This window comes from Myotis myotis, unplaced genomic scaffold, assembly GCF_014108235.1.
Source record: "Myotis myotis isolate mMyoMyo1 unplaced genomic scaffold, mMyoMyo1.p scaffold_m19_p_18, whole genome shotgun sequence".
NCBI classification, from domain to species: domain Eukaryota; kingdom Metazoa; phylum Chordata; class Mammalia; order Chiroptera; family Vespertilionidae; genus Myotis; species Myotis myotis.
In genome coordinates this window covers 38520476-38548130 of record NW_023416322.1, presented here as the reverse complement: position 1 = coordinate 38548130, position 27655 = coordinate 38520476, and the positions used below count along the sequence as shown (strand labels likewise).

Here is a 27655-nt window from a genome sequence, read left to right as displayed (position 1 = left end):
GCTTTGCTAAGGGTGATAAATACACAGAGATCCCAAAATTAAATATATGGGAATCATATGAGGAAGTATATACTGTTCTGTGTACACTTGTAATTCTTTATAAGATTATCAGTGAAAGTTAATTTTAGAAGAATCCAATTTACAATTCTTTATAAGCTGTGTACATAGAACTGTATACACTTCCCCGTGTTCAATTTGGGGTGTCGGCCTTTGAGGGGTATTATCAGATAGAGATCCAGGGCATTGCATTCAGATTCTGGGGAATCCTGAATTATGTCAATAATAGGGTCTAAGGTGAGTCTCAAGAGAGAAGATGGTGGTTTTTTAAATACTAAAAAATGAGCTTATATTATCTATATTTTACATTCCTAATTTCATTTAATTCTTACAAAATCTCTTTTATAGAGATGTTACCTCCTATTGGGTTAGGATATATGCCACATGCTATAACATATGTTATTAAAAATCAGTAAGTGGCTTAAATGAGATAGGAGTTTTTTTCTCTCTCGAAGTGCAAGCTGATGCGGGGCTGTGCTCCGTCAAGTAGTCAGGGGCCGACTCTTGTCCCGTGGCTCTGTCATGCCAGGGTGCTTATTGTTCTCATCTGCAGGAACTCACCCACATCTGAATTCCAGCCTCTGGCAAGGAGGAGAGGGGAAGGGGAAGTCCCTTTGCTCACAGTTCATTGACCTGAACGCAAGCACAAGGCCACATCCACCCCAAGAAAGGCTGAGAAGTGTAGTCTATGCTGGGTGTCCATGTGCTCAGAGAAAGATTCAGTGACAGTAAAGAGAAGGGGAGGACAGATTTCAGGGGACACTCAGCCTCTGCCACGCCTCTCTTTTATCTGTTTATTTTTTAAAATATATTTTTTTATTGATTTCAGAGGGGAAGGGGGAGAGAGAGAGAGAGAGAGAGAGAGAGAAACATCAATGATGAGAGAGAATCATTGATTGGCTGCCTCCTGCACGCCCCACACTGGGGATCGAACCCGCAACCCGGGCGTGTGCTCCGACTGGAATTGAACCATGATTTCCTGGTTCAGAGGCTGATGTTCAATCACTGAGCCACGCTAACTGGGCCACACCTCTTTTTTAGAGATGAGAAAGTCGATCCCCAGAAAAGCAACATAACTTGTTTAAGGTCACACATCCAGATGTGCCCCGTAAGGAGGGGATAGGCTGCTGGGGAAGATGTTAAAGAAGGCGTGCTCTGTTCAGCATAGCGTTAGATGTAACAGGCAGAGCACCCGGAGAGTGTGCAGGATCACACTGAGAGGCTCCCTCCGTGCCTTGTCCATTTGTCAGGAATGGTCTCCTGCATGAGAAGGAGGGGCAACTTAGATGACTCGTCAGGCCTTCACGTTTTATTTCCTAATACTGCTCTTCCTGACCCTCCGGTGTCAGCCAAGACCGGTCAGCTTCTACCAGCCGAATGTGTGTGCATGTCTGTCTGCTTGGCCCTCCCTCCTTTTCCTGCCTCTTGACCATTCTCTTAGTCGATTCCAACCCCAGCATGCTCATGCGTCTTCCTCAGGCAGTGCTCCTGGGTCTGAGATGGGAGAGAACGGGTGGTGGGGTCAATTCAGGCTTAGAATTTAGTTTGTAGGGGGAGAGGCCAAAGAGACAAGGGAATGAAGCGTTGATGAGAAAGGGATTTAAGGAGTCAGTCCGGGAGAAACCAGGCCAGGAAGATAAAGTGGGAAAATAGAGAATGGTTGGGAGAGGAAGGAATCTCCCACGTGAAAGGTGTGTGTGCCAGCCTTGATGGGGTAGGACATGTGCTCAGAGAGTGGATGTTAGGGCTTGAGAGTCTTCGGGAGCAGCCGAGAGCTGCCAAGCCCAGTGTGGGTGTTCCTGGAGGTGGGAAGAGAGCGGAGGACAAAGAACTCCGAGTCTAGGGCGTTAGGTTACGTGCAGTGTGATTGCAGGTGTTGGGGCGAAGGGAGAGGGAGATGGAAGAACAGGGACTTCCGGGTGACCTTAACTCGGAGAGGAAGAGTGTGCCGGAGCCAGAGATCCGGTGCTCAAGCCTTTGCTTTTGGTGTCAAAGAAAAACAGCGTGACCAAAACTGACATCAAGTTGCAGGGGAGGTGTATGGTTTCAGTGCTTACATTCAAGCCTTGAGTCCAAGTTGCGTTAGCCTTTGTGTGTGGCGTAAGCTGGAGGCCCAGGCCAGGTTTATGTCTTTGCATGTGGCTGTCCAGTGGTGACCTTGAGAGGGTTGTTTTCAGGAGGAAGAGCAGGTTTCAAATGGTTAGGGAGTGAGCAGCATTGAGTGATTGTCCTCAATTTGGGAAGTTTGTTCATGAAAAGAAGGAGCAAAGTAGCCCTGGCTGGTTTGGCTTCAGTGGCTAGAGCAGTGGACCAAGGGGTCCCGGGTTCGATTCTGGTCAAGGGTACATGCCTTGGTTACAGGATCCTCCCCAGCCCTGGCCCTGGTCGGGTCTCGTGGGGTGGCAGCCAATCGATGTGTTTCTCTCACATCGATGTTCTTCTCTGTCTTTCCCTCTCTCTTCCACTCTCCCTAACAATCAATAGAAAATATCCTCAGGAGAGGATTAACCAATAATAAAAATAAAAAGAAGGGGCAAAGTAGAACTAGGTAAAAGCGGGGAAGCAGGACAAACAACAGCAGTTTGACTTCATGTATTATTTTTCGGATAGAGACTTGGACATGACTGTAGGGTGGGGTGAAGGAATAGTGTCAGATAAAATAGGGATGTGAATATAAAACAGACACATGCCTGAAGGTCTACCTTTCTGTCGTCTTACGGAGAAAAAACATTCTGTTCCGTCTGGAACCTGCTTACGGTTTTAGAAGAAATTCCTCAGGCTTTTCCTAATCCAGTGGTGTTGCCAAGCATGTGGCTTAGAAACCAGCTCCCACCCACGGCGCATTTCATCCCCGCGAGACCAGGAACTGCCCATAGTATTGATTGTGGACTTGACGTGTTTGCTTCGTTTCGCTTTAGTGAGTCATCAGTCGCATAGCATTCAAATGAACTCACTTAGCGGCGTTTTCTTCCTCGTCAGAACTTTATCGTTTCCTGTTCCAGACGGCAGCCCCATTTCAGCAGCGATTTCTGGGAATTCTCTGGTGCCAATGGCTAAATACGAAGCTGTTCGCATTTTCTCCCCGGTGGCTCCCTTTGGAGGCCGGTTCAGGATCTGCCAAGGTAGTGTGTTTCTAAAGGTGTCACCTCTGGGTACCGTCCTGGACGTGAGGGTCTTCCCACTTCGGTCACTCCCGAGGGAATGGCTTCCTGAAAGCTCAGATGAGTATCTCACTGGGACCGCCCCGTAGTCATCACTGCTTCTTCCGTGTTCGTTTCCGAAATAACAGCCCCAGGAAGGGAGCAGGAAAAGACTGTTCGTAATCCTTGCAAAAGAAGGGAATTGGTTCCAAAATTTTGCTCGTAGACCACATTAGTAGAGAACCTGATAGAAGCAACCACAAATTACCTTTATAATTTCTTGTTTATTTTTTGTTAATCCTCACCTGAGGATATTTTCCCCATTGTTTTTCAGAGGGAATGGAAGGGAGGGAGGGGGAGAGAGAGAGAGACATTGATGTAAGAGAGACACATCAACTGGTTGAATCCCGCAGGCTCCCCGACCAGGGGCAGGGAAGGAACCCACAAGCCAGGTAAGTGCCCTTAACTGGGAATTGAACCCACAACCCTTTGGTGCGTGAGCCAACACTTAATGGTTTAGCCACATCAGCCAGGGCTACCTTTATAATTTCTATCAATGTATCTGTATTAAAGGAAAAATAAAGTCAATCGTTAAGTTAGTAATACAGATACTGTACATTTGCAGTTATATACAGTTGAGAACGGTAAACTCTCTCATCACAACAATGAAGTGTAAGACTTCCCGGAGCACCAGGAACTCAGTCATTAATAACTGCAGGGTTGCCATTTCCTAATTTCAGAAACTGGAAATTGGTGCCAGCTGGTCGTAAAAGGGAACCTGAGAGCTCCTTTGCCAAGGTAGCCCATAGAAAACCAGCACACAGAACTATCGCGAGGCTATTTTCAATATCTGCTGCCTTGTCTGACTGCCTCCTCTGCTCCCACCGGTTTCCTCCCCTGTGAGGGAGGGCATCAGACATGTCGAGCTGTGCATTGGTGATGCACACACCTGAAGGCCACACCGACTGCTCCAGGTCAGCACAGCGCCCCGCAGACCTGCGCCCCTCAGCACACGCCCCAGCGTGGCGGGTGCTCAGTGCGGCCCTGAAATCCAGCCCCGGTGAACTCACGCTTTCACCGCTGCGCACACCCCTTCCAGGCTGTTCCTGGACCTGCCTTCACAGCAGACTGTGGTGCTGAGCCTTTGGCTTTAATTCACTTCCTTTGCATGCTTTTTCCTCATGGTCCTGTCATTACAATTACTTTAAGGATAATAACCGAGACAGCCTGACTAGAGCCTTCACCAGGCAGCGAGTAATAAGTATTCTCGTGCTCTTTTGTTTTTTTGTGTTTTCTTTCTCTCGTACTATTTTGTCGGGTTCCACTCATTTCACTCCCCATCTCAGGAATGTGAGCATTCTGCAGTCCTCCCTCCTTATCTGTGTCTCCAAATAGGTCTTGGCAGCCTGGCCGTGTCCCCTGTACAGGACCCGTCCTCCGATCCCACAGAGTCAGCCCCCTTCCAGTGACTGCCCCGGGCAAATACCAGAGGAGGAGTGCCCCAGAGCACACAGCGAAACCGCGTGCCAGCCCCTTTCTCTTTCTCTCTGTGTCCTTCAGTTACAAGGCAACTCCAGGTATACGTAGGAAATGACCCAGGCCTGGGCCCGTGTAGCTCAGTGGTTAGAGGGTCGGTCCACGCACCAAAGGGCTGCGGGTCCCATTCCCAGTCAAGGGCAGCTACTGGGTTGCAGGTTCCATCCCTGGCCCCAGTTGGGGCTCATGTGGGGGGCAACCGAGCAATGTGCCTCTCTTACGTCGATGCTTCTCTCTCTCTCCCGCCCCCTCCCTCCCTTTCGCTCTCTAAAAATTAATGGAAAAAATACCCGTGGGTGCGGATTAACAAACAGATGAAAGAAAGAAAATGTCCCAGGATTTTATGGGAACAAGGGAATTATTATGCCCCATGACTCAGGAAATGTATCATAGAAAAAGCTTTGGGGAGAAGTGTTGATTCATAGCACCCTGTCGGTTTACACAGTGCTTTAAATATTTCATTTTCCAACGACCCTTTGAAGTAAGTTTTTCTACCATTTTATAGATTCAGCAACATATGTTTACCAATTCGTAGCCGACTACAAAACATTTCATAAAAGCCTAGCTGGTCTGGCTCAGTGGATAGAGCGTCATCCTGCAGACTGAAGAGTCCCGGGTTGCCCGCTTGATCCCCAGTGGGGGCCGTGTAAGAGGCAGCTGATCCATGATTCTCTCTCATCATGGATGTTTCTCTCTCCCTCCTTCTCTAAAAATCAATAAAAATATTTTTTTAAAACAACAAAAAAAGCGATGTAGGCAGTGAACAGTGGTCTGTTGACAAACTTGCCCATGTTCGAGCCTGTCTTTCCTCCAGAGGAGCCCCATCTCCGGTCCAGGCCAGGGCCCACCTGTCGTCTGCATGCCTTCCCCGCTGACATTCTCGGGGAGGGTCCCCTCGGGCGCCTGCATGCACACCCTGCCAGAGCTGGGGCTTTTTCTCTTCACGGTTCCTTCCTGGCAGCACTAAAGCATGTTAAAATGAGATCCTCCCTCCACCGCCATCCTCACTTTCTCCCTTTATTATTAAAATGTTTGAAAACAACGGTCTGTGTTCCCAGTCTCCACTTCCCATAGTTACCTGCCTGCCACCCCCACCTTTTCACGGAAATGGCACTTGCCACCGTTACCAGTGACCGCCTGGTCCCATCTTTTCTTCCTTTATCTTACCTGACCTCCCTGCCGCATTCCAGGTTGTTGAGCAATTCCTCTCTGCAGGCTTTTCCCTGGTTTGGTTTCCATGGTAACATGAACTCCTTGCTTCTCTCTCTGTTGCTGTGGGTCTCCTGTGCCTGCCTCTTTTCCACTCGTGCACCTCCAGGTGTTCGACTCGGCCCTCCTCCCTCCCTGCTCGCTCACATCTCCCTGAATGGCCCCGTCCATCCCCACGGCCTCCACGCACATGCTGAGGGCTTCCGCTTGTGTCTGCAGCCCCGCCCTTTGAGCTCTAGGTCTCTGTGTATCCTGATGAGCGCCTCTCAGGCTCCTCAGCCGGAAAGCGTCCAACACCGGGCTGTTTCCCCCACTGCCACCACCAGCAGAATGCATGCAGGAGAGAAACGCTGCCTGGGTCCAGATGTTCCCATTGACTGATACCCGCTCACCCGGTTCCTCCAGCCAAAAGCGCCTCTGGGGTGTGAGACCCATTTATCCTTAGTGCTGTCATTAAGAGCCTCGCTGTTTAGATCTGATTTATCCTTAGAGTCTTAGAATATTTGGTCTTGCCTCCTTTCCTGAAGGTTTGTTTTCTCAGGAATTTATATCTTCCATAAAATAAATGAATGAGGAAGCAAATTCTGTGCTTGTAAATGTAACCATTATTTCTCCCTGGAGGACAGATGTAAGTGGACTTAGAACTGCTTAGGTCCTTGATAATAACAACTGCTAACATTTACTGTGGAGACCCACTGTAAGCCAGGCGCTGTTCCAGACGCCAGGTATAATAATTCACTTGACTTTCCGAAATCCCCACGAGCGTAGGTGCTGTCACCTTCCCCGTCTCACAGAGGAGGAAGCGGAAGTTCAGAGAGGTTAGGGAACGTGTGCAGTGGACAGCTGCCGCGTAGCGGAGGCACGATTTGAACCCAAACGACTGGCTCCGGATACAAGCTCTTAACCTCCGGCAGTAATGTTGTCTGGCAGAACAGCTTGCATTCCTCATAGCAGTGTTTTTTATCATCATTTCTGAAAAGTTAAAAATAGGCAACAGACTGATGAATCTCAGAGAGAAGGCCAACCCTTCCCCCCAGAAGAGATTGACCAAAGAACTTATATGCATATATGCATAACCATGGACACAGACAATAGTGCGGTGAAGGTCTGGGGAGGGGTTAGGGGTGAGGTGGAGGGAGTCAATGGAGGGAAAAAGGGGGACATCTGGAATACTTTCAACAATAAAGATACATTTAAAAAATACTTCAAATTACCAAGACATGGCATAATTTTAGATATATGCCTCTCGTATACATATGCAAGTTATTCTTATTCTACCAAGTATTGCAGTTTGCTAATACAGTAACTAAGTCGTCACAAAAATAGATCCATAATTTTTATTTTATTTTATATTACTTTTATTTTCTAAAGACCTTTTAGATTTTCCTTTGCTCCTTTGAAGCATAAACAATAACCATAGCAACATTTTGCTTCTTTTAATTCCTCTGCTTATGTATTTCACAATCCACATCTTTGTCATTTTATCTTAGAAATACTTAGCTTTCCACAATATCAACACAAATCATATTCTGTTGCTTTGTTTCTTGAAAGTGGTTAAGCAACCGTATAAAGCTCATAGGAAATTGATGACTCATGTAACGGAAAGCATTTACTAATGTGACTTTTGTCTCAGTTGCCAAGAAGTCTGAGTTTGTTTCCATGGTAACCCATCAGTATGACAAATTGTCAAGAACTAACTGCCACTTTTTTTTGTTTGTGTGTGTATTTTGGACAGCTTTCTAATAGCTGTGTGTGTGTGTGTGTGTGTGTGTGTGTGTGTTAAAGATTTTTATCACAAAAAGGCACAGAAAAATTTATTTATTTAGAGATACTGTTTAATATTCCGAAGCTATTGTTTTGATTTTACAAAATCTAGAAGATTATTTAAGTTAACATGTCTATTTCTACTTAAGTTCCTGTTAATGAAGGCCATCATCAACAAAATTCACTTACAGTATTGGTTAATTTGAAATACATTGTGTGTAATTACAGGAGAATCTGCCACAAACAAGGCAGGGAAAAGGAAATTAGGACGTCCTAAGGAATGAGGACTTAGGGAATGATGGGGAAGCCAATTCAGCCGGGTCTTGCCAGCCCTCCCTGGGTGACCATGTTCTAGGATGGGGAGTGGCAGACACTGAGGAATTCAAGGAATCCAGGCCGCCCAGGTCATCGCTCACATGGGACACTAGGCCTTCACCTGCAGGCTGAGTTGGGAAAGATTCTTAGAGGAGGTAATGACTAAACTAAAGGAGTTAAAGCTAAACTGGTGGTCCTAGCCAGTTTGGCTCAGTGGATAGAGCATCGGCCTACAGACCGAAGGGTTCTGGGTTCAATTTCGGTCAAGGGCAGGTACCTAGGTTGGTCAGGGCGCGTGCAGGAGGCAACCAATCAATGAGTTTCTCTCACGTCAATGTTTTTCTCTGTCTTTTCCTCTCTCTTCCACTCTCTCTAAAAATCAATGGGAAAATATCCTCAGGTGAGGATTTAAAAAAAAAAAGCTAAACTGGTAAATAAGGGAAGTGGAACGGAAGAGAAAACATTATGAACAAAGGTATACAAATGAGAAATAGTGTGACAGAAATGATCTGTTGAGGGACTGAACCACCAGATGAGACAGGAAGGGTGGAGAGATGAGACTAAAGATGGGCAGGGGCTTGGACCAGATCCTCTCAGATATGGGGAAGCGGTGAAGGATTTTAGACGGGAAGGCATCCTCCGGTAGCAGCGAGGAAGGTAGATTTGAGCGAGGACCATTTAGGAGGCTGTTGCCGTGTGTCAGAGAGGATCTGTGAGGACTGGCTTCGGGTGGTGGTCAGACACAGGAAAGGGGTTCACTCAGGAAGAGTTGTGAAGTAGCGGAGGCAAGACGTGGTAGCTGGGCCTGGGCCTCAGTGGCCCGGGCATGACACTGATTCCTTGCATGTTGAATGAATGAATAGTGGAGCTCCAACTTAGAGATTGAATTGATAAGTGAACTCACCTTCAGTGTCTGTGGATAACTAAGACCTTCAAAGATTTTTCGGATCCCATTGTTAGGAATTTGTCTGCTTCATGGCTGTTTCCAAATACTGGCATTTAACATCGCGCTTTTGCATTGCAGACTTGGGTGGCAGAGTGTGTGTGCCTTTTTGTCATGCCATCGATAATAGTTCATTAACTGGTTCTTCTTTTTCCCCCTCAGGGAGGTGGTGCAAGCGAACTGTGTTCACTGGAGGAAGAAGTTCTCATTTATGTGCAAAATGAGCGCCAGCGCCGCCACGGGCATCCTGGATCCCTGCATCTACAGGGTGTCTGTGCGCAAGGTATAAAAATAGCCGTCTCGTCTCCCCTTTCAGGAACCATAATTAGCCCCCTACGTGCTGACGCACTTTATTTAGCTCTGCTTTGTCCGTAGAGCTGTTACATGCCATTTCCCTTCACACTTGCAGCAGAAATTCAAATCACTGTGAAAACCAGGGTGAAGAATCTGAAGTTATAAATTTACATATTATTCAAGAAACTTACCTCACTCTCGAAATACATCTAAGTATTAACCTTATTTGTATTATTCAGGGAGCTGTGTATGTCTACCTCCTGCTATGCATTTACTTCTTCTTTGTTAGGCATTGTTTTAGGGACTTGACATATGATGTCTAATAACAACCCCAACAGTGGGTGGTATTTTTTCCAGTTTCAGGAAAACGCAGGCTCAGAGAGGTGGTTACTTGCCCAAATTCACATAGCTCTGAGCATCCAAGTATTTCTTCAAGTCATCATGCGCAGAAGTTACCAAGCATACCAAGAGGCATGGCGGCATGACCAGAACTCAACAGGAAAAAATAGGGAGAGGGCTCGCAGGGCAGAGGCCATGCTCTGTCCCTCTCCTTCCCAGGAAAACAGGCAGAAAACACGGGTGCATAGGGCAGAGAATGAAAGGGCTCATTTTACAGCCAAAACCCTAAAGAACTGATTTGTTAACTCAGTTAAAGCTTGATGTTCAATTAATGAACATTCAACAATAAAAATCTACATAATAAAAGCCTAAGCGACCGTTAGCGCAGAAGGACCAGAACAACCAGTTGCAGTGATGCGCACTGACCACCAGGGGGCAGATGCTTAACGCAAGAGCTGCCCCCTGGTGGTCACTGCGCTCCCACAGGGGGAGTGCCTCTCAGCCAGAAGCCAGGCTCATGGCTGGTGAGTGCAACGGCCGTGGCGGGAGCCTCTCCTGCCTCTGCAGCAGCACTAAGGAGCCGCGAGCCAAGTGATAAGGAGCAAGTGGGCGGGCAGTAAGGAGCGAGGGATCCTGGATTACAAGAGGGGGATTGGGCCTAAGCCGGCAGTTGGACATCCTCTGAGGGGTCCCGGACTGTGAGAGGGTGCAGGCCGAGTGGAGACACACAGCCCCAATTGTACAAATTTCATGCACTGGACCTCTAGTAAATAAATAAAAGGAAAAAGATAGTAAAAAGAGACCCATGGAAGATATCGGTATGGGAAGATCAGAGATAAACTTTTACAATAAACATAATGAGTGAACAATATGGGGAATTCCACTAGAGGACTAGACACTATAAAAAATAAATCAAATTCTAGAACTAAAAAATACAATAATTAAAATGTAAAACTAAATAAATGAAGATAAACCTAAGCAGGTATATTTAACAGCAGGTTTACCTTAACAGAAGAGAGCTTTGGGAAACTGGAAAATGAGACGTGAGAAAATATCCAGGGTAAATCACAGAGAGAAAAAAGGTGGGATACACAGAAAAGAATGTGGGACTTGGACAGCAGTGGAGGGGCTAACATATGTGTAATTGGCACCCTGAAGGGAGAGGAGAGGGGTTGTGGCTGAGAATCCTCCCACCTGATGAAGAATATCAAGTCCCAGATTCAGAAGTCCTGTAAACCCCATTTAGGATAACAAGTCTGGCATGTTTAAATGACAGTGGTTGTCTCTGGGATGGGGGTTTTGACTCTTATTAACTACAGTCTTTGTACAATGGTTAATATGCTCAACTAAGTAAGTAAGAAATTTAACCTTTCTTTGGTGATTAATGTTCTTGCAATGTGTCTGGGACCTTTTTGGCAATTTCTTCAGCAAATAGATCAAATATTAGCTTGTTTTCTCACCATTTGTTGCTTTCAGATTTAAGTTCTAAATAAAAATTCTGGAGAGGAGCATCTAAATAGTTAGATTTAAGATCATCAGAATTATGCCCTAACTGGTTTGGCTCAATGGATAGAGCATCAGCCTGTGGACTGAAGGGTCCCAGGTTCGATTCCAGTCAAGGGCATGTACCTTGGTTGCAGGCACATCCCCACTGTGGAGTGTGCAGGAGGCAGCTGATTGATGTTTCTCTCTTATCAATGTTTCTAACTCTCTATCCCTCTCCCTTCCTCTCTGTAAAAAAATCAATAAAATATATATTTTAAAAAAAAAGATCATCAGAATTATACTATCTACTAGTGGCCGGGTGCACAGATTTGTGCACATTGAAAGGAAATTAGAAGAAAGATTTGTGCGATAATTATGTTACTGCAAAAAAATTACATGTCAAAATAGTATATATAATATAGTATTATAAAAGTAAAACATATATATAATATAGTATTATAAAAGTAAAACATGTGTGCGATTGATGCCAATGATAGCATTATATGTATCACGCATGCACAAGTCAACTTTATTTTTAAATTGCTAGTGTGTGTCATATGTACCAGTTGGTCAGATGGTCGATGAATAAATTGAGATGTGGTTCATGTTGAATGTCAACAAAAACAACCAAATTCATGATTGACAATGACCGATGGAAACACATGTGTGCAATTGGCGCCAGCGAGAGCTTTATATGTATTGTGCATGAGCGAGTCAACGTTTGTTTTTAAATTGCCAGTGCACATCATATGTACCGGCCAGTCAGCATGATCAGTCACTTAGCCTTTTACATATAGACTAGAGGCCCGATGCATGAAATTTGTGCAAGAGTAGGCCTTGCTTCCCCTGGCTACCGGCACTGGCTTCCCTCTGGCCACCAGCAGGCACCTGGGACCTGGGCTTTGTATGGAAGGTCGTCTGGAAGGACGTCCAGTCTAATTAGCATATGCTTTTATTATTATAGATTACATATAGATATTTGCCAGTATGTAAATGTCTACTGCAGAATTATTTGACATATATTTTATTTTAAATCTTTAATCATATGATACTTAATCGTGTTTTCTATGTTTGGCAGGAATTAAAAGGTGGAAAAGCTTATGCAAAGGTGAGTGAATGGTCTTTAACTCTTTTGGAGTGTGTAATTTATAAACTTAAAAATTAAATAGAGTGCTCTTCTAATTGCCGTTCAAATGGGCTGTTTTTAAATGAAGCAACTTGGAGATTGGACAGTTGGCTTCAACAATACATTATAGGCACATTCTTTCTAAATGCTGATTATGGGATGTTCTTCTTAAGTTTCAATGTCATTTCCAGACTAGAAGATGATCTCTGGTTTGCATTAAGTAATTACTTTCCCCAGGAAGTATTCCCAGGCCCCCCTCCCCCCAGCAGAGTAGGACCCCTCCTCTGTGTCCTCTTCCCCTCTGTATAGATATGATCTCTACTGTCCTTTATTCTTTTATTACCTGTATGGAATTACTGAAGAATGTGTTCGCCTTTTTGCTGAATAGAAGGAACTGGTGCCAGAAACCCTGGGTAGCGATACTCCTCTTTTACTTCCAGTCTCTGTGATGGTATCTCCATCAGTCAGTCGTCTGAGCCAAGAACCAGGCACTAGTCCCAGCCGTCACATCTGCCTAACTCCCTAAAACTAGTTGGTTGCAATGTCAGGTAGGATGCTCTTTGCTATAAATAACGGAAAAACTCCTCGCCTACAGATGGCCAAGGACTGAGGGGCCAAAGACAGTCAACATGGACAACGTTTTCAAGGAGCTTTGTAATAAAACGGGAGCAGAAAAACAGTTCAATAGACAGAGACTCAGGGTGAGGGTTGGGTTACTTTTGTTCATTAAGGCGGAGAAGATCCAGCATGTTTGTGTGCTGGTGGTAATGACCCCGTAGAAAAGGCAGAGTGCAAGACAGGGCCAAGTTCCTGGAGCCATGAACTTGAGTCTGCGCACAGCCAGCTCCCATCCCATAAGTGGGAAGGCAGACATGCAGGCACAGATGCAGGCAGGTGAGTGGATATGGCTAGAGATAAGAGCTGATGAAAGTCAAGTGCTCCTTTTTTTAATACATTTTTATTGATTTCAGAGAGGAAGGGAGAGAAAGAGAGAAACATCAATGATGAGAATCATTGATTGGCTGCCTCCTGCGCGCCCCCTACTGGGATTGAGCCCACAACCTGAGCATGTGCCCTTGACAGGAATGGAACCTGGGACCCTTCAGTCTGCAGGCCAATGCTCTTTCCCTGAGCAAAACTGGCTAGGGCAAGTCAAGTGCTCTTTTGATTGCTCTTCTCTTCTGAGTGAAGTAAGAAGAAAGGCATTAGCACTGAGTATAAATGTGAAGGAGGCGTTGGAGGTTTAAAGAGAAAAGATAAGGTCTGAAATAGGGCGTGTGGGTGATGTGTGATCAGATAGCCATAGGGGGCCCCAGGTGTTCCCTTGGATGTGGCTTCTCTCTCCTCAATGATGTTTCTGTCTCTCCCTCCCGCTCCCTTCCTTTCTGAAATCAATTAAAAAATTTTAAAAATAAAAAATGAATCAACCAATGAATGCATCAATAAGTAGAACAACAAATCAGTATTTTTCCTCTCTCAAAAATTAATTAAAATTTTTTAATTAAAAAACACACAGTATAATGGGGTTGACTTGTACCACTTGGAAACAAAAGATAGGGTTGAGCACATCAGAGGAAAGAGTAGAGGGCACTCTGGTAGCTGCAGAAAATGGGGAACAAGCCTGGGTAGCGATAAGGAGGAGGAACAGGTTTGAGCTGCACTTCTGGCAGCAGCCGCGAGCATTGGTGTGGGGCCAGGCTTTGGGGAAGGGAGGAAGGAGGGTTTTTAAAGAAAGATTCAGCTCAAGAGTGATCAGCAAGGCAAGGTTATGGAAGGGGCTGGAGGAGAGGGGCGTGTGACACACACATCATTCTAGTTCCTGCGTGGCAAGTGTGACTGTAATAACCTGCAACTGCCTGCAGCCCCCAGGCGTTAACTGGGAGCTGAGCCAGAATGGGAACAGGGAGGAGGAAGTCTGGTCAGTGTGTGAATGTATATGCAGATGATCTTGGGCCTGCTAGCATTTCCCTTAGTGCAAGTACTCCTGCTCCTCACAGTGATTCTAGTTGCTTAGTATGCATCCTTTATTTTTACTTCAACAGTTACATAGTTTATATTTAGCAGATCAGATATATTTAGCAGATCAAATCCGTGATTTCAGAGATTGCATTGCTTAAGATAAGAGGACAGCCCTGGCTGGTGTGGCTCAGTTGGTTAAGCATCAAAAGGTTGCTGGTTCCATTCCATGTCAGGGGTCAGGGCACATGCCTGGTTGCAGGCTCAGTCCCTGGTAGAGGGGCGTGCAAGAGGCAGCCAATCTATGTTTCACTTTCACATCGATATTTCTCCGCTTGCGCTCTCTCCCTCTCCCTCTCTCTCTGGAAATCAATAACAAGTCTTAAAAAAAAAAGATAAGAGAACAGTAGGTAATAAATTTTTTACCAAAAGTGAGCCAAATTTAAAGACAAATTAGGCTTTCAAACCGGTTTGGCTCAGTGGATAGAGCGTTGACCTGCAGACTGAAGGGTCCCGGGTTCGATTCCGGTCAAAGGCATGTACCTTGGTTGCGGGCACATCCCCAGTAGGGGGTGTGCAGGAGGCAGCTGGTCTATGTTTCTCTCTCATTGATGTTTCTGACCCTCTATCCCTCTCTCTTCCTCTCTGTAAAAAATCAAAATATATTAAAAAAATAAAAATAATAAAATAAAGACAAATTAGGCAAATAATAGAACAGTTATTGATAAGATGGCAAAAACTGCAAATGACTGAAGTTTGAAATTACTTGTCTAGAGCATGGGTTGGATGTTTATTTTAAGGAGAAGGTGATAGAAGCCTAGCAGATATTCTATTAATATACTTTTTTTCTTTTCATAGCTGGGCTTTGCAGATCTCAACCTGGCGGAGTTTGCTGGATCAGGAAATACCACTCGTCGCTGTTTACTGGAAGGCTACAATACCAAAAATACAAGACAGGATAACTCCATCCTTAAAGTAAGCCCGGGTCAGGATTTACATGTCAGCACAGGAGGTTCTCCGCCTTTAACTAAGAGGGGACATACTAGCAAGGGCAAGGAGGGGCTCAGTACTGAGATCGCAAGCTGAGCACACCCCCAAAATACTCAGCAGCCCTCCAGAGAAAGCGGCACTGTAATGGGGGATGTAATCCAACTCGGCCATTGTTCTGTTCAGTCCTCCTTGAGTGGCGAGCACGGGCGGCCGCTGTGGCCGGTGCGTGCCTTCGCAGAACGCGGCTCCTCGGAGGAGGAGTCCTGTTATAACCAGTCTCTCTCCTGCTTATGTGTAGGTTTTCATCAGTATGCAGCTGATGTCTGGTGACCCATGTTTTAAAACGTAAGTCGGTGCGCAGTAAATGCGTTATTTCTCTGAAAGTATCACAGTCATTTATTTGTTTCAAGTTTTCCATTCATGTTTCAGAGTGCTTACAGGCTAATCCCAGTGAAGGGCTAGTTTCTCTCCTGGTGGCTGACCTGACCCTCATAGAAGTTACTATTACCTATTACCCAACCAGCTCGCCACACCCTGAATTGTTTCAGCTCTTGTCATCTTCAGGTTTGGGGTGAAATTACATAAATGAGGCCTCTGGGGACTCATTCATGTCTTCAGCAAATACCTAGCAAGTGCCTTACCACGTAGTAGGCCCTGTTCTAGACATGACAAAGAGCAGGCAAAAATAGACCAGGTCCCTGACACCTCGGAGCTTGTCTTCTGACACAAACAGCAAACTAACAAGTGCATACATGATGTAAAGACGGCAGTGAGTGCTTGGAGAAACCAGAGCAGGTAGGAGGACCCCGGCAGGAGGGGTTTCCCTTTTACATGGAGTGGGCAGGGCTGTCCTCCCGGGTAAAGATGAAACGGGAGGCAGAGAACATGGTGCAGGTGCAGATATTGGAGAAGTGGAAGCATGTCGGAGTTATTTTCCAACTGCTCCTGGTTTCCCTGGTTCGATTCCCATCAGGGCACATGCCTGGGGTTGCGGGCTCGATCCCCACTGTGGGGTGTGCAGGAGGCAGCCAATCGGTGATTCTCTCATCATTGATGTTTCTCTCACTCCCTCTCCCTTCCTCTCTGAACTCAATATATATACATGTATACTTTTTTTAACTGCTCCTGGTTTCTTAGTGAGCTAGGAAGTCAGGAGATCACTGGAAAGCAAGGATATGAAACACAGAGCAGGGGGTTTGGGGAAAGAGGACAAGATGTATAAAAGGCTCTTCAGAGCGAGGGCGAGTGAACCAGCTGGGAGAAAGTGGGGATTGCCTGTCAGTGATGTGAAGACACTTAATAATTAAACCTGAAAGTTAATTAATCGTTATTTAAATATCTGAGAGAAATGTATTTAGAAAAGTAAACATTAATTACTACCCTATGCATCATTCTCGTTTTTAATAGCAGCATCTATATAGCTTTCTCCTTACAAACTGTTCTGTAAGGACGAAAACATACTTTCACACAAATCAAGTATTGATTAAAACTGCATTTTCTTCTCACTTAGCCTTCCTGTGCTGTCTTCTCTCAGACCATAATTTCCTGGCTTTTATCTTGATTTCCTGTTCTCTTGGGACTAAACCATTTTCACTGTACTATATTTGGTTTGTTGGGTCAAAAAAGTGGCAGCAGAACTTAGTAGTAAGAAAATGAATTAATCATTTCTTCTTATGAACTTTTTACGAATAGTCTTACTGGCCCTTTTTCTGCCATTTCCTCTCCCTGCTTGTGAAACTCATACTGAAAAGCTAAAAAATAGATCACCTTATGTCTTGTATTATCTCCACAAATATAATTCTGGCAATCTCGAGTTGATACTTATAGAGACTTATATAATTTATTAGAATAAACAGGCATTATCACAAGATATGTAAAAATATTTGTTTTCTCTTTTCTTCGAATATGTGAAATTGTCATTTTAGAGGTCATTTTTTACATGCTTTTAACATTACTATGAAACGAAAACAAAACAAGCCCTTGCTGTAGCCAGATTGGCTCAGTGGATAGAGTGTTGGCTTGTGGACTGAAGGGTCAGGTTCAATTCCGGGCAAGGGTATATACCTCAGTTGCAGGCTCAACCCCTGGCCCTGGGCTGGGTGCATGCAGAGGCAGCCAATTGATGTGTCTCTCTCACACCGATGTTTCTCTCTCTGCCTCTCCCTCTCCCTTCCACTCTCTCTAAAAACAAAAATCAATGGAAAAATATCCTCTGGTGAGAACTAACAACAACAACAACAAAAAAGCCAAACAAACAAAAAAAACAAGCCCATCTCTTTTGTTCTGTGATTGAGCCATATTAAAAGTTTCTGATAAGCCCTAACCGGTTTGGCTCAGTGGATAGAGCGTCAGCCTGTGGACTGAAGGGTCCTAGGTTCGATTCCGATCAAGGACAAGTACCTTGGTTGCGGGCACATCCCCAGTAGGGAGTGTGCAGGAGGCAGCTGATCAATGTTTCTCTCTCATCTATGTTTCTAATTCTCTATCCCTCTCCCCTCCTCTCTGTAAAAAATCAATAAAATATATTTTTTTAAAAGTTTCTGATAAGAGATACAAAACATTTCAGAACAGAGGGTAATAGAGTAGAAGCTGGAGGATGACAGGCATCGGGGATTAGTTATCCAACATGACTGAGTCGTCTAGAGTGCTGCGCCGCCAAGGCCCAGCTAAGATTTTAGATTCTTCGTTGCCTTAATACCAATCCCCGTGCGGATGAGTTCCCTCCCTAATGCTTCGTGGCCCCAGTATTAGAGCGGCTGGTGCAGTGGCTGAAATTACCAGGTCGGGTTCTTCTAGTTTGTTAAGACTGCAGATCGAGGGGTGCCAAACCGAAGGTATTGCTGAAAGCCTGTGGCTCTGAAGTCAGGCCTCACGCAGGGCAGGAAAGAGTGGAGCCCGAGGGAGGCTGGTAGAGAGGGAAGAGGAGGCCTCGGGCTTGGAGTGCCGCAGGGTTGGGGAGCAGGTCTGCGAGGTGGAAGACTGGAGACACTGTAATCAGGCCGTCTGAGAAAGGAAAACCAAAGGAACTGGCATGAGAAAGATAAGCATGTAGACGTAAGGCCTGAGTCACCATCAATGATTCATGACTGTAGACTCCATTCTTCGGAAGGGTAGTTCTTTTATTTATTGATTTCCGAGAAAGAGAGAGAGAGAGAGAAACATCAATGATGAGAGAGAATCATAGATTGGCTGTCTCCTGCACACCCGCTACTGAGGATGAGCCTGCAACCCGGGCATGTGTCCTTGACCGGGATCGAACCTTCAGTCCAAAGGCTGATGCTCTGAGCCAAGGCAGCCAGGGCAGAAGGGTATTTCTTTTACATCAGTTTTTCTTACAGAAAATTGAATGCAGATTTTTTTCACCAGCTATTTTACATTGCAGCAGGTCCTCAAATAACATTGTTTTGTTACAACATCAGTGAGATAATACTGTAGGAACTTAACTCTTGTTTATATCAATTGGCCTATGGTAAAATTGGTCTTGTTTCCCTTAAAGTCACAGAAACTATCAACAATGTTAAGTGAGGCCTTACTGTATTAAAAATACAGCTCTTGGCCCGGCCGGTGTTGCTCAGTGGTTGAGCATCGACCCATGCACCAAGAGGTCGCTGGTTCGATCCAGATCAGAGCACATGCCCAGGTTGCAGGCTTGATCCCCAGTGCGGGGTGTGCAGGAGGCAGCCGATCAATGTTTCTCTCACATTGATGTTTCTCTCTCTCTCTCCTTCTCCCTTCCTCTCTAAAAAATCAATAAAAAGCATATTAAAAAAAAAAAAAGAGTTAGTGGAGCCAGCAAGAGAGCGGAGGCAAAAGGCAGGAGGCAGAGGTATCCCCTCCAGTCATCTCCCAGATGCTTTCCTGCCTCACCCGCGATTCCATTTGACAGATGTAGCACCTTCCACTCAGTAGTGCTGGGGCCTGGCCGGCGTGGCTCAGCGGTTGAGCATCCACCTAGGAACCAGGAGGTCACGGTTAGATTCCGGTCAGGGCACTTGCCCGGGTTGTGGGCTTGATCCCCAGTGTGGGGCGTGCAGGAGGCAGCTGATCAATGGTTTTTTCTCTCTCATCATTGATGTTTCTATCCCTCTCTCCATCTCCCTTCCTCTCTGAAATCATTAAATATATTTTTTTAAAAAATAGTGCTGGGGATGCACAGACAGAGCCCTTCTCTTTTCTGGACTCCCTTTCTGGTCTCACTGTTGTTGATTTTTTAATATATTTTTACTGATTTCAGAGAGGAAGAGAGAGGGAGAGATAGAAACGTCAATGATGAGAGAAAATCATTGATCAGCTGCCTCCTACCCACCCCTTCCTGGGGAAGGAGCCTGCAACCCAGTCATGGGCCCTGTCCGGGAATCAAACTGTGACCTCCTGGTTCATAGGTTGACACTCAACCACTGAGCCACGTGGCCGGACTGGTCTCACGTTTTTGTTGTGCAGAAGAACCTCTCCCTCCCCCCATGAATTTTATTCAGGTCTTGAGGATGCTCAGACATTACTGGTGATTTTTATTATTTTTACCCTCAAAGAAGTAATATTACAGGCACCTGCCTGAGGCTGGTTACTGACCACACAACCAGTCTCTCACCGTAAACCAAGTTCTGATCCTTAACAATGCTTATTTTCAGGCCTCCTTCTACGTCCATGTCCATACCGATCGCCGGTGAATCTGAATCTCTGGAGGAAGATAGAAAAGGAGGAGAAACTCTCAAAGTCCACCTTGGAATCGCAGGTACGGCTGTGCCCTTCCCTGGGTTTCAATTGGTGAGATTTGCATAATCCCTCACACATTGACAAGTCTGTGGGTATGTGACTTGGCCCATTTTATGGGAAATACTAAACAATAAAAACTGAAAGTTGTATTTAAGGTAGAGTTCTGTTAAGTCTTATGAAAAATACCATAGTTTTTACCAAAAAAAAAAAAAATACCATAGTTCTTCAGTAAACTAAGGTATTACGTTTCATTTTCTTGCAATAGGGTTGTTTACATTGCACTGATTTCAAGGAATCTTTCACTCTGCAGTTTGCTTTTCTTGATCATGAACTTGGCAGTTTATAAAACCGGCAGATTAGAATGCAGTTGACCGTTGACTTGTGAGCAGTGACAGGAGCATGCTGTTATGACATATTGCAGATCTCTCAGCAAAGAGCGCCTCTGTTCCAGATGTGCTTGGAGCCTGTGGACATTCGAGAACGTCGAGCCATGCGAGCCAGCAGTCAAAAGTATCAGGTAGAGCTGGACGTGAAGTTCCTCAGGCCTTCATTGCTCTAAAGCAGGAGTGGGGAACCTTTCTCCTGCCAAGGGCCACTTGGATACTTAACTTTTTAAAATATATTATTACTGATTTCAGAGAGGAAGACAAAGGGAGAGAGAGATAGAGACAGCAATGGTGAGAGAGAATCGCTGATTGGCTGCCTCCTGCACGCTCCCCACTGGGGATCGAGCCCTGATCTTGGTTCGTAGGTTGATGCTCACCCACTGAGCCACATATTTATATCATTCTTGGACCATCCAGAATTATCAACTGAAAAATTAGCCTGCTGTATTTGGTCAGACATTTAATTAACTCACCCCTGATGCCTTGGCAGGGCCAGTCCAAATGCTTTCTTGAACCTTATATGGCCCACGGGCCAGATGTTCCCCACCCCGCTATAAAGGTACCAGAAGTGGCTGCGGTGCGGGAGGAGAGGGTTGGTCGCACAGTGTCTGGTGTGGGCGTCATATCCTGAGCAAGCTTCTCTGACCACAGGGTACAGCTCGTGCCACTCCCGGTCATCCAGTCTCTCTGAGCTCTGCCACAGGAGAAACACCTCTGTGGGAAGCACATCGACGGGCGTGGAAAGTATTCTAGAGCCATGTGATGAAATTGAGCAGAAAGTAGCTGAGCCAAATCTTGATGCAGCTGATAGAGAAGACTCGGCTTCAGAGACACTCAGCAGGTACCCTTCGGGCTCAGCTCCATGGAGCCGGGGGTTGGGGGGGTTTACAACACAATATAAAGCAGGGCATTTTTAAACATTATTTCCAAAGGTGCCCAGTGAAACAAGATTCTGTAGAATTTCAGCTGAAGCGAGTTGATGACACCAGAGTGGACGCCGACGACATTGTGGAGAAAATACTACAAAGCCAAGACTTCAGCCTGGACTCCAGTGCGGAAGGTGCGTGGTGGCCGTCAGGTGCCTGTGGCTGTGTGCCAGCCCGGCCGGCGTAGCCCAGTCAACCATCTGTGCACATTGGTGAAATATACTTTATGCCCATAGAAATCTGAAGATAACCTTGTAGCTCATTTGTTTCTAAGAATAGACATTAAATTTGGTAAACAAGCTTTTTAAAAATTTTTTTAAAATATTTTTATTGATTTCAGAGAGGAAGGGAGAGAGAAATAGAAACATCAGTGATGAGAGAGAATCATTGATCAGCTGCCTCCTGCACACCCACCACTGGGGATCAAGCCCGCAACACGGGCATGTGCCCTGACCAGTAATAGAACCATGACCTCCTGGTTCATAGGTCAAGGCTCAACCACAGAGCCACACTGGCCGGGCAAGAACGGACTTTTAAAAGCTCAATTTTAAAGAAAGCTTTTACTGTATTTTTTAATTATGCATCAATGTCTACCATGTTTATATACCTTGTGATGGATATTTACATCTGCTTTGTCATAACTGGACATAGTGCTTCAAGGCACTATTGCAATGTGGAAGGTTGGGTGGTAAACTGATAATGTACAAGCCACTAGGTTGAAAGCAGTTTAGCGCAGGCGTGGTTTCCTTGTATGACTGGTTGTGAAGAGAAATCATTAAGCCTCTCATGGGAATTCGTCGGACGAGCTGTCTTCTTTATTCAGCTTTAAGGAAAATAGCTTTAGGAAAGTTGAGGAGAAATAACTATTAGGATAGGTCTTCAAGGGTCTGTTTTAAAATATGTCTATAGCTTTTTAAAGTTTTTAATTTATTTAATAAAACGGAAATGTAAAGTTTGGGTTTATGGCAACGTGAATGTTACTGGACAATACTAACTGCCCACAACGCTGCTGTCCCTGCAGAGGAAGGACTGCGGCTGTTCGTGGGTCCTGGAGGGAGGACGACCTTCGGCAGCCACCATCCTCCCAGCAGGTAAGGAGCCACCCAGGGCTTTGCCAAGTAAAGAGAACACTGGCCTCGTCCTTCAAATGTCCCAGAGCAGCAGATGAAGGTTACGCAGGCTAAGGAACACTAATCTAAGCAGTTAGCATGAGGATCGGACTGGGCCCCTCCAGTGTCTTCATTACAGACAGTGAATGTTCAAGTATTTTCTATCGGTGGTGCCTTTAAACCCTGTGGCAATCAGATCAAGTGGAAAATGCCTAACACACCACTCTCTTCAGGGCCGAGGTTAACTGGAACGATTTCAAACACTGCCGCTCAGAGTTTTGACCTTTTTCCCTACTGTTTAGAGTGGTGTCCGGAGCCTACGAACAAGTCGTGATCAAACGCTAGACGCTCAGCTGGCGAGTGGCAGCTTCCCTGTGGGTGTGAGATGCGGGCAGCTGGGCTGTCAGGCGCTTTCTTGGGAGAAGGTGAAGCTGTTTGAAAAAGGAGGCGTGTCCATGTGCCCCAAGGAAAGCCAGCACACACACAGGGACCATCGGACGGTAGTGTCGGGGCCCGCGTGTCCGTGTGTGTGGAAGTCCACGCTCCCGTGGTCACTGCCCGAGATCATGCAAAGACTGCTTTTTCTTTCAAAACCCCCTGGTGGGGAAACAGCACTGTACACCTGGGTCTAGTTAGTGTTGAAGCATAAAACCTACGACCGAGGTGCACAACAGATTCTAATTACTTAACTTTATGTTTGAGAGACAATACATGAGATAAAGACCCTATAAATTCTGTCAAAATAGTTACAATTCCTGCTAAGGGAATCTTGCACATATTATACTACCTAGAGTATTGTACTAAGTTTAACTCATTTTGATACAATTGGTATAAAAAAGTGTGGGTGTTCATGCTTTGGGGAAAAGTTATACTACAATTGGAACCTTACAGTAAAATGCTTAATGTAAACGTATCAGTCATAAGTCGAGTAACAAGTGTATTTGAGTCTGAGCTACGTGAATGGGTGTAATGCCGTTACTAGGCAGTGTGTGTTGTTACTTGTTAGTATTAGATGCTGCAGAACCCCTAGCACTGTGCCAGACCCAAGGGAAGCTTCGTGTTCCATGTTAGGCTGCCGTGCCCGTGCGCACCCTGACAGACAAGCTGTTTTACGCACTGAACAATGGCTGTTGGTTTCAGGAGTCAGAGTTTAGAGCATCTGGAGGAAAGTTGTGATATGATGAGAAACAGAGCAGCCTTCCTCTGTAAGTTCCCACATCTCTGAAATTGAAAATTATTCCAAGGAGGGAGTGGGCAAGACAGGGGACAGCTGTTGACATGGACCTGTGGTCTTCTATCTCAGCCCTCCCCCACCAGATACTGTGCTTTCTTCTCACTGCCTCAGAAATTGGTTGTTTTGAGGCAAGATTAGACTAGAACATACATCAAACAGAGCATTTAAAGTAAGAATAGCTGGCCCAGCCGGCATGGCTCAGTGGTTGAGCGTCGACCTTTGAACCAGGAGGTCACGGTTCAATTGCCCCTTCGGGCACATGCCCAGGTTACAGGCTCGATCCCGGGAGGAGCTGATCGATGATTCTCATCATTGATGTTTCTCTCCCCCACTCCCTTCCTCTCTGAAATCAATAAAACTATATTTTTAAAAAATAAAGTAAGACTTTCTGGAGCTGGCTTAGCTCAGCAGTTCCTTTGAATCACTTGCCAACCACTCCTGCTTGCGAGGGTGGTTTGAGACCCGCGGGTCCCCTCCAGCCCTTTAAATTAAATAAAAGACAAATAAAATAAGAATATCTGATCTGGATCCAGGTTAACAGCATAGACCTGGAGAGTTTTTTCTGGTTTTATGTGACAGTTTCTGTGTGGAAAGACCTTAATTTTCTCATCTTCACCCTAGGATATTTTTCCATTGATTTTTAGAGAGAGTGGAAGGAAGGGGAGAGACAAAGAAACATTGATGTGAGAGAAACATCGATTGGTTGCCTCCTGCACACACCCAGACCAGGGGATTGAGCCTGCAACTGAGATATGCGCCCTTGACGGGAATCGAACCTGGGACCCTTCAGTCCAAGGGCTGATGCTCTATCCACTGGCCCAAACCAGCCAGGACTAGATCTTAATTTTCTTGGAATCATCCAGTTGAAAAAAACGTAGATTCTATACAACTAGAAATTCCCACTCTTTACTTTCAAAACCATGTCCAAGTAACATATGTTAGAATTCCTTTGGTCTGTGTATTTTCATGTTGGCAAAATAGAGGGGGGGGTATTTTTAAGAAAATATTATTTTAATATTCAAATTGAGAGGTTGGAGAACTTGAAATAGTTCATGTTAGGGCTTTTGTGTGGTTTTTAATATTTCAAGGACTGGGTATTCCAAACGAATCCAAAACTACTTTTACAAATAGATTCTGAGATTTTAAAGCAATGACACCCAGATAGGGTTTTTTTCTGAGTCATTAAACTTTCTAAGATTTGAAGAAAGAAAAAAAAATGACCTGAAGATTTAAGTGCAGCCAAGGAAAATGTTACCTCGAGTGGTAAAGACTTGTCTATGACTAAACAAATGAATCATCCCCTTGTTGTATATTACAGAGAAGAATCGAAAGTTTTCAATAGAGATATGAAGATATTGTTTAGAGAGATATTTATTGTGACATTTTAAAAACCTATTTTTCTATTTTCAAAATATTATTCCTAAGCTATATTTTTGGTTGGCGCTTCTGCAAATGGCTTTGCAGTTGTGAAATGCTAACAACTAGACCGTAGGCCAGGTCCCGTGAGGACATCCTCCCGCTGTGCCGAAGGTGCTGTGATTCGGACACCAGTCCTGTTACTCATCCTTGGCTGCCTTGTCCAAGACCTTTATGCGAGATGGGCTCTCGGTATTTGAAAATGACACAGAATTCTTTTCTAAAAACAAAATGTGAATTTTGAAGACCATAAAAATCATGCCTATATAAATTTAGCAGCCACCAGATAACATCTTGATTTCTGTATGAGTCAACATAACAAACATCTTAATACACAGAAACATAGGAAGAAGAGAGATGGCAGTGTCCTTCGTCGTCAGTGAAGTCTGCGTCCGTTTTATTCTGTTTTGTGCCCCATCAGCACACTTTGCAACAACCACATTTCATTACAGTCCCCAAAAATATGTTAGAGTTTGCCTACGTGTCTGCCCTACTTCCAAATTCTTCTTCCTTCAAGCCTGTAAATCTGCTTCTTCAATATTAAGTCTACTTTTGGTTTTGTTTTGAGTTTAGAAAATCGAATTTGAAAAAGTAGATCTTAATACATTGACTTCTAAATATTAGACTCAAATTTCAAGTCCTCTAGTCTTGGAGAATTTGTACAACTGTAACATTTCCTAACCCAGTGCTAGAGAAAAAAATGAATGGTATTTTAAAGTGACATATTTCTGATAAGAGTCTTAAATACCTTGTTTGGGGGAATTACAGAAGAAGCAGGTCAGGAGCCCACTTCCTGTGACTTGTGCTGGTGACGGAGACCAGAGAGGATGAAGGGCAGCCAAGGACAGAGAAGGCCCGGAGCCATCCGCTCACCCTGTGCGGTGGCGTTGAAGGCTCTGTATACAAGCACCGAACATGATTAGTTTTTATAATCTGACAAAGTCTTGACCAAGATTCTTTAAGTATCTACTGGCCTCCAGTCAAAACATATTCAGGTAGCAATGAGATTCAATACCTGGAAAACATCCAGACATAATTTTAGACTTTAAGAATTCCACGCTAACGACCACTTTGCAAGCTCAGGCTGACAGTATTGTTCAACGCTTCACTGAAGAACTACTCTGAAGAGTTAGGCTTCCAGGACACATAATAACGCTCCCAAGAGACTGGGCTCACGTGATGGGGTTGATTTTATTTTGGCAGGTCTTTAACTGGGGCAGTTCAGAAACTGTACTTGGTCAGTTCTCCTAGATGATACGCCGTGTGACTATAATCAGGTACTGTAGCTGGAACTGCGTCATGTCACTCGTTATATGTTGGCTTAGGTACTGTGCATAATTGTAAGAGTTGAGATGTTGAAGAACATGAAATCCAAAAACATAAAGGATGAAATATGCCTGTATGAACCCTGTTTTAAGACTGCTCTGGAAATAAGGCCTTATTATTCTTATGACTTTTCATAAGATAATATGCAGGGTGGGGCAAAAGTAGGTTTACAGTTCATATGGAAAATACAATAATTAACAAATAATAGGTATTCTAATTCCTCCCACTCTCCCATTCAATAAAAGGTTTTAAATTGTAAAAAATAATAATAATAATACAAGAAGAAACTGTGTTTAGAGTACTTACAATTGTAAGCCTACTTTTGCCCTACCCTGTCTACACTGTACAGTGGGGCCTTGACTTACGAGTTTAATTCGTTTTGAGACGAGCTCATTAAGGAGCTCATTAACTCAAATTACTCTATCAACTCAATGCAAAAAATGGTCCGAGAGACAGCTGGTATCTCAAAAAACTCGTGAGTCGGGACACTCGTAAGTCAAGGCCCCTCTGTATTTTAAACGGCTGTGTAGGTGGTTTCTAGCTCCTCCTCCGCACAGCTGGCAGGTTTCATAATTTACGCAGGCTGCGTGCTCTGCATCTACAAATGTGTATGTCCATCTCTTCATGATAGTCTTTGACCAAATCCCATCACAGGAAGACATTTTGGGTGCATTCAGTTTGATTTTTTTAAAAAAATACATCTTATGTTGGGGATTTACCTTCGTTTTGTGCATTTGTTTGTTCTTGTGCAAGCTGATACAGTGTAAGTAGTCATGTCAATGTTTATGCAAAAATGTTAATTGAAGTGATTCCATTAGTATTGTGTTCTAATACTTGGAGAATGACCTTCATTTTTATACATTTCTTTGTTTTAACTGCACAACTATAAATCCAGGAAATGTACCCCCCCTTTTTTTTTTACAAAAACTAATTTTTTATTGTAAAGTATTTGTAATACTGTAAAGGTGAATCCTATACAAGTTCAATAAAAATCATATCTTAAAGTTTAAATTTTCAGTTAAAGATTCTGTCACTTGCCAAGGTCAAAAAACAGTCGTGAAAGGACCAGTGTATAACTTTTCCCTGGGGGTTTCCCCTCAAAAGACACTTGGAATCCCGAGGCAGCTCCTGCAGCCCCAGCCATGAGCCTGCAACAAGAGACCTGCCTCTGAATCCAAACGCCCTTCAGAACCTATTGTCTTTCTTTTTCTTTTTAAAGTTTGTATTGATTTTAGAGACAAAGGAAGGGAGAGGGAGAGAGAGAGAAACATTGATGAGCTCCCAGGCCCAGCTTTCTTATTATGACTCAGCACTTAGTGCCTTTCTCTCTCTTCCTCCCCCATTCTCTCCCCTTTCCCCTTAATTTACCTCTTCCTCTCTGTGCATCATAC

General features: G+C 44.6%; 1 protein-coding gene across 1 annotated transcript in view; it reads left to right on the top strand.

Moving 5' to 3' along the window:
* FAM102B (family with sequence similarity 102 member B) overlaps positions 1-27275 on the top strand; it is a 35094-nt gene extending 7819 nt beyond the window's left edge. The window contains exons 2-11 of the mRNA XM_036344355.1: positions 9127-9247; positions 12161-12190; positions 15023-15139; positions 15453-15499; positions 19783-19886; positions 20289-20384; positions 20905-21094; positions 21186-21313; positions 22201-22270; positions 22591-27275. Of these exons, the coding sequence (XP_036200248.1) occupies positions 9127-9247; positions 12161-12190; positions 15023-15139; positions 15453-15499; positions 19783-19886; positions 20289-20384; positions 20905-21094; positions 21186-21313; positions 22201-22270; positions 22591-22633 (946 nt within the window). The 3' untranslated portion in view covers positions 22634-27275. The remainder of the gene's footprint in view (positions 1-9126; positions 9248-12160; positions 12191-15022; positions 15140-15452; positions 15500-19782; positions 19887-20288; positions 20385-20904; positions 21095-21185; positions 21314-22200; positions 22271-22590) is intronic.
* Positions 27276-27655: the final 380 nt, after the last annotated feature.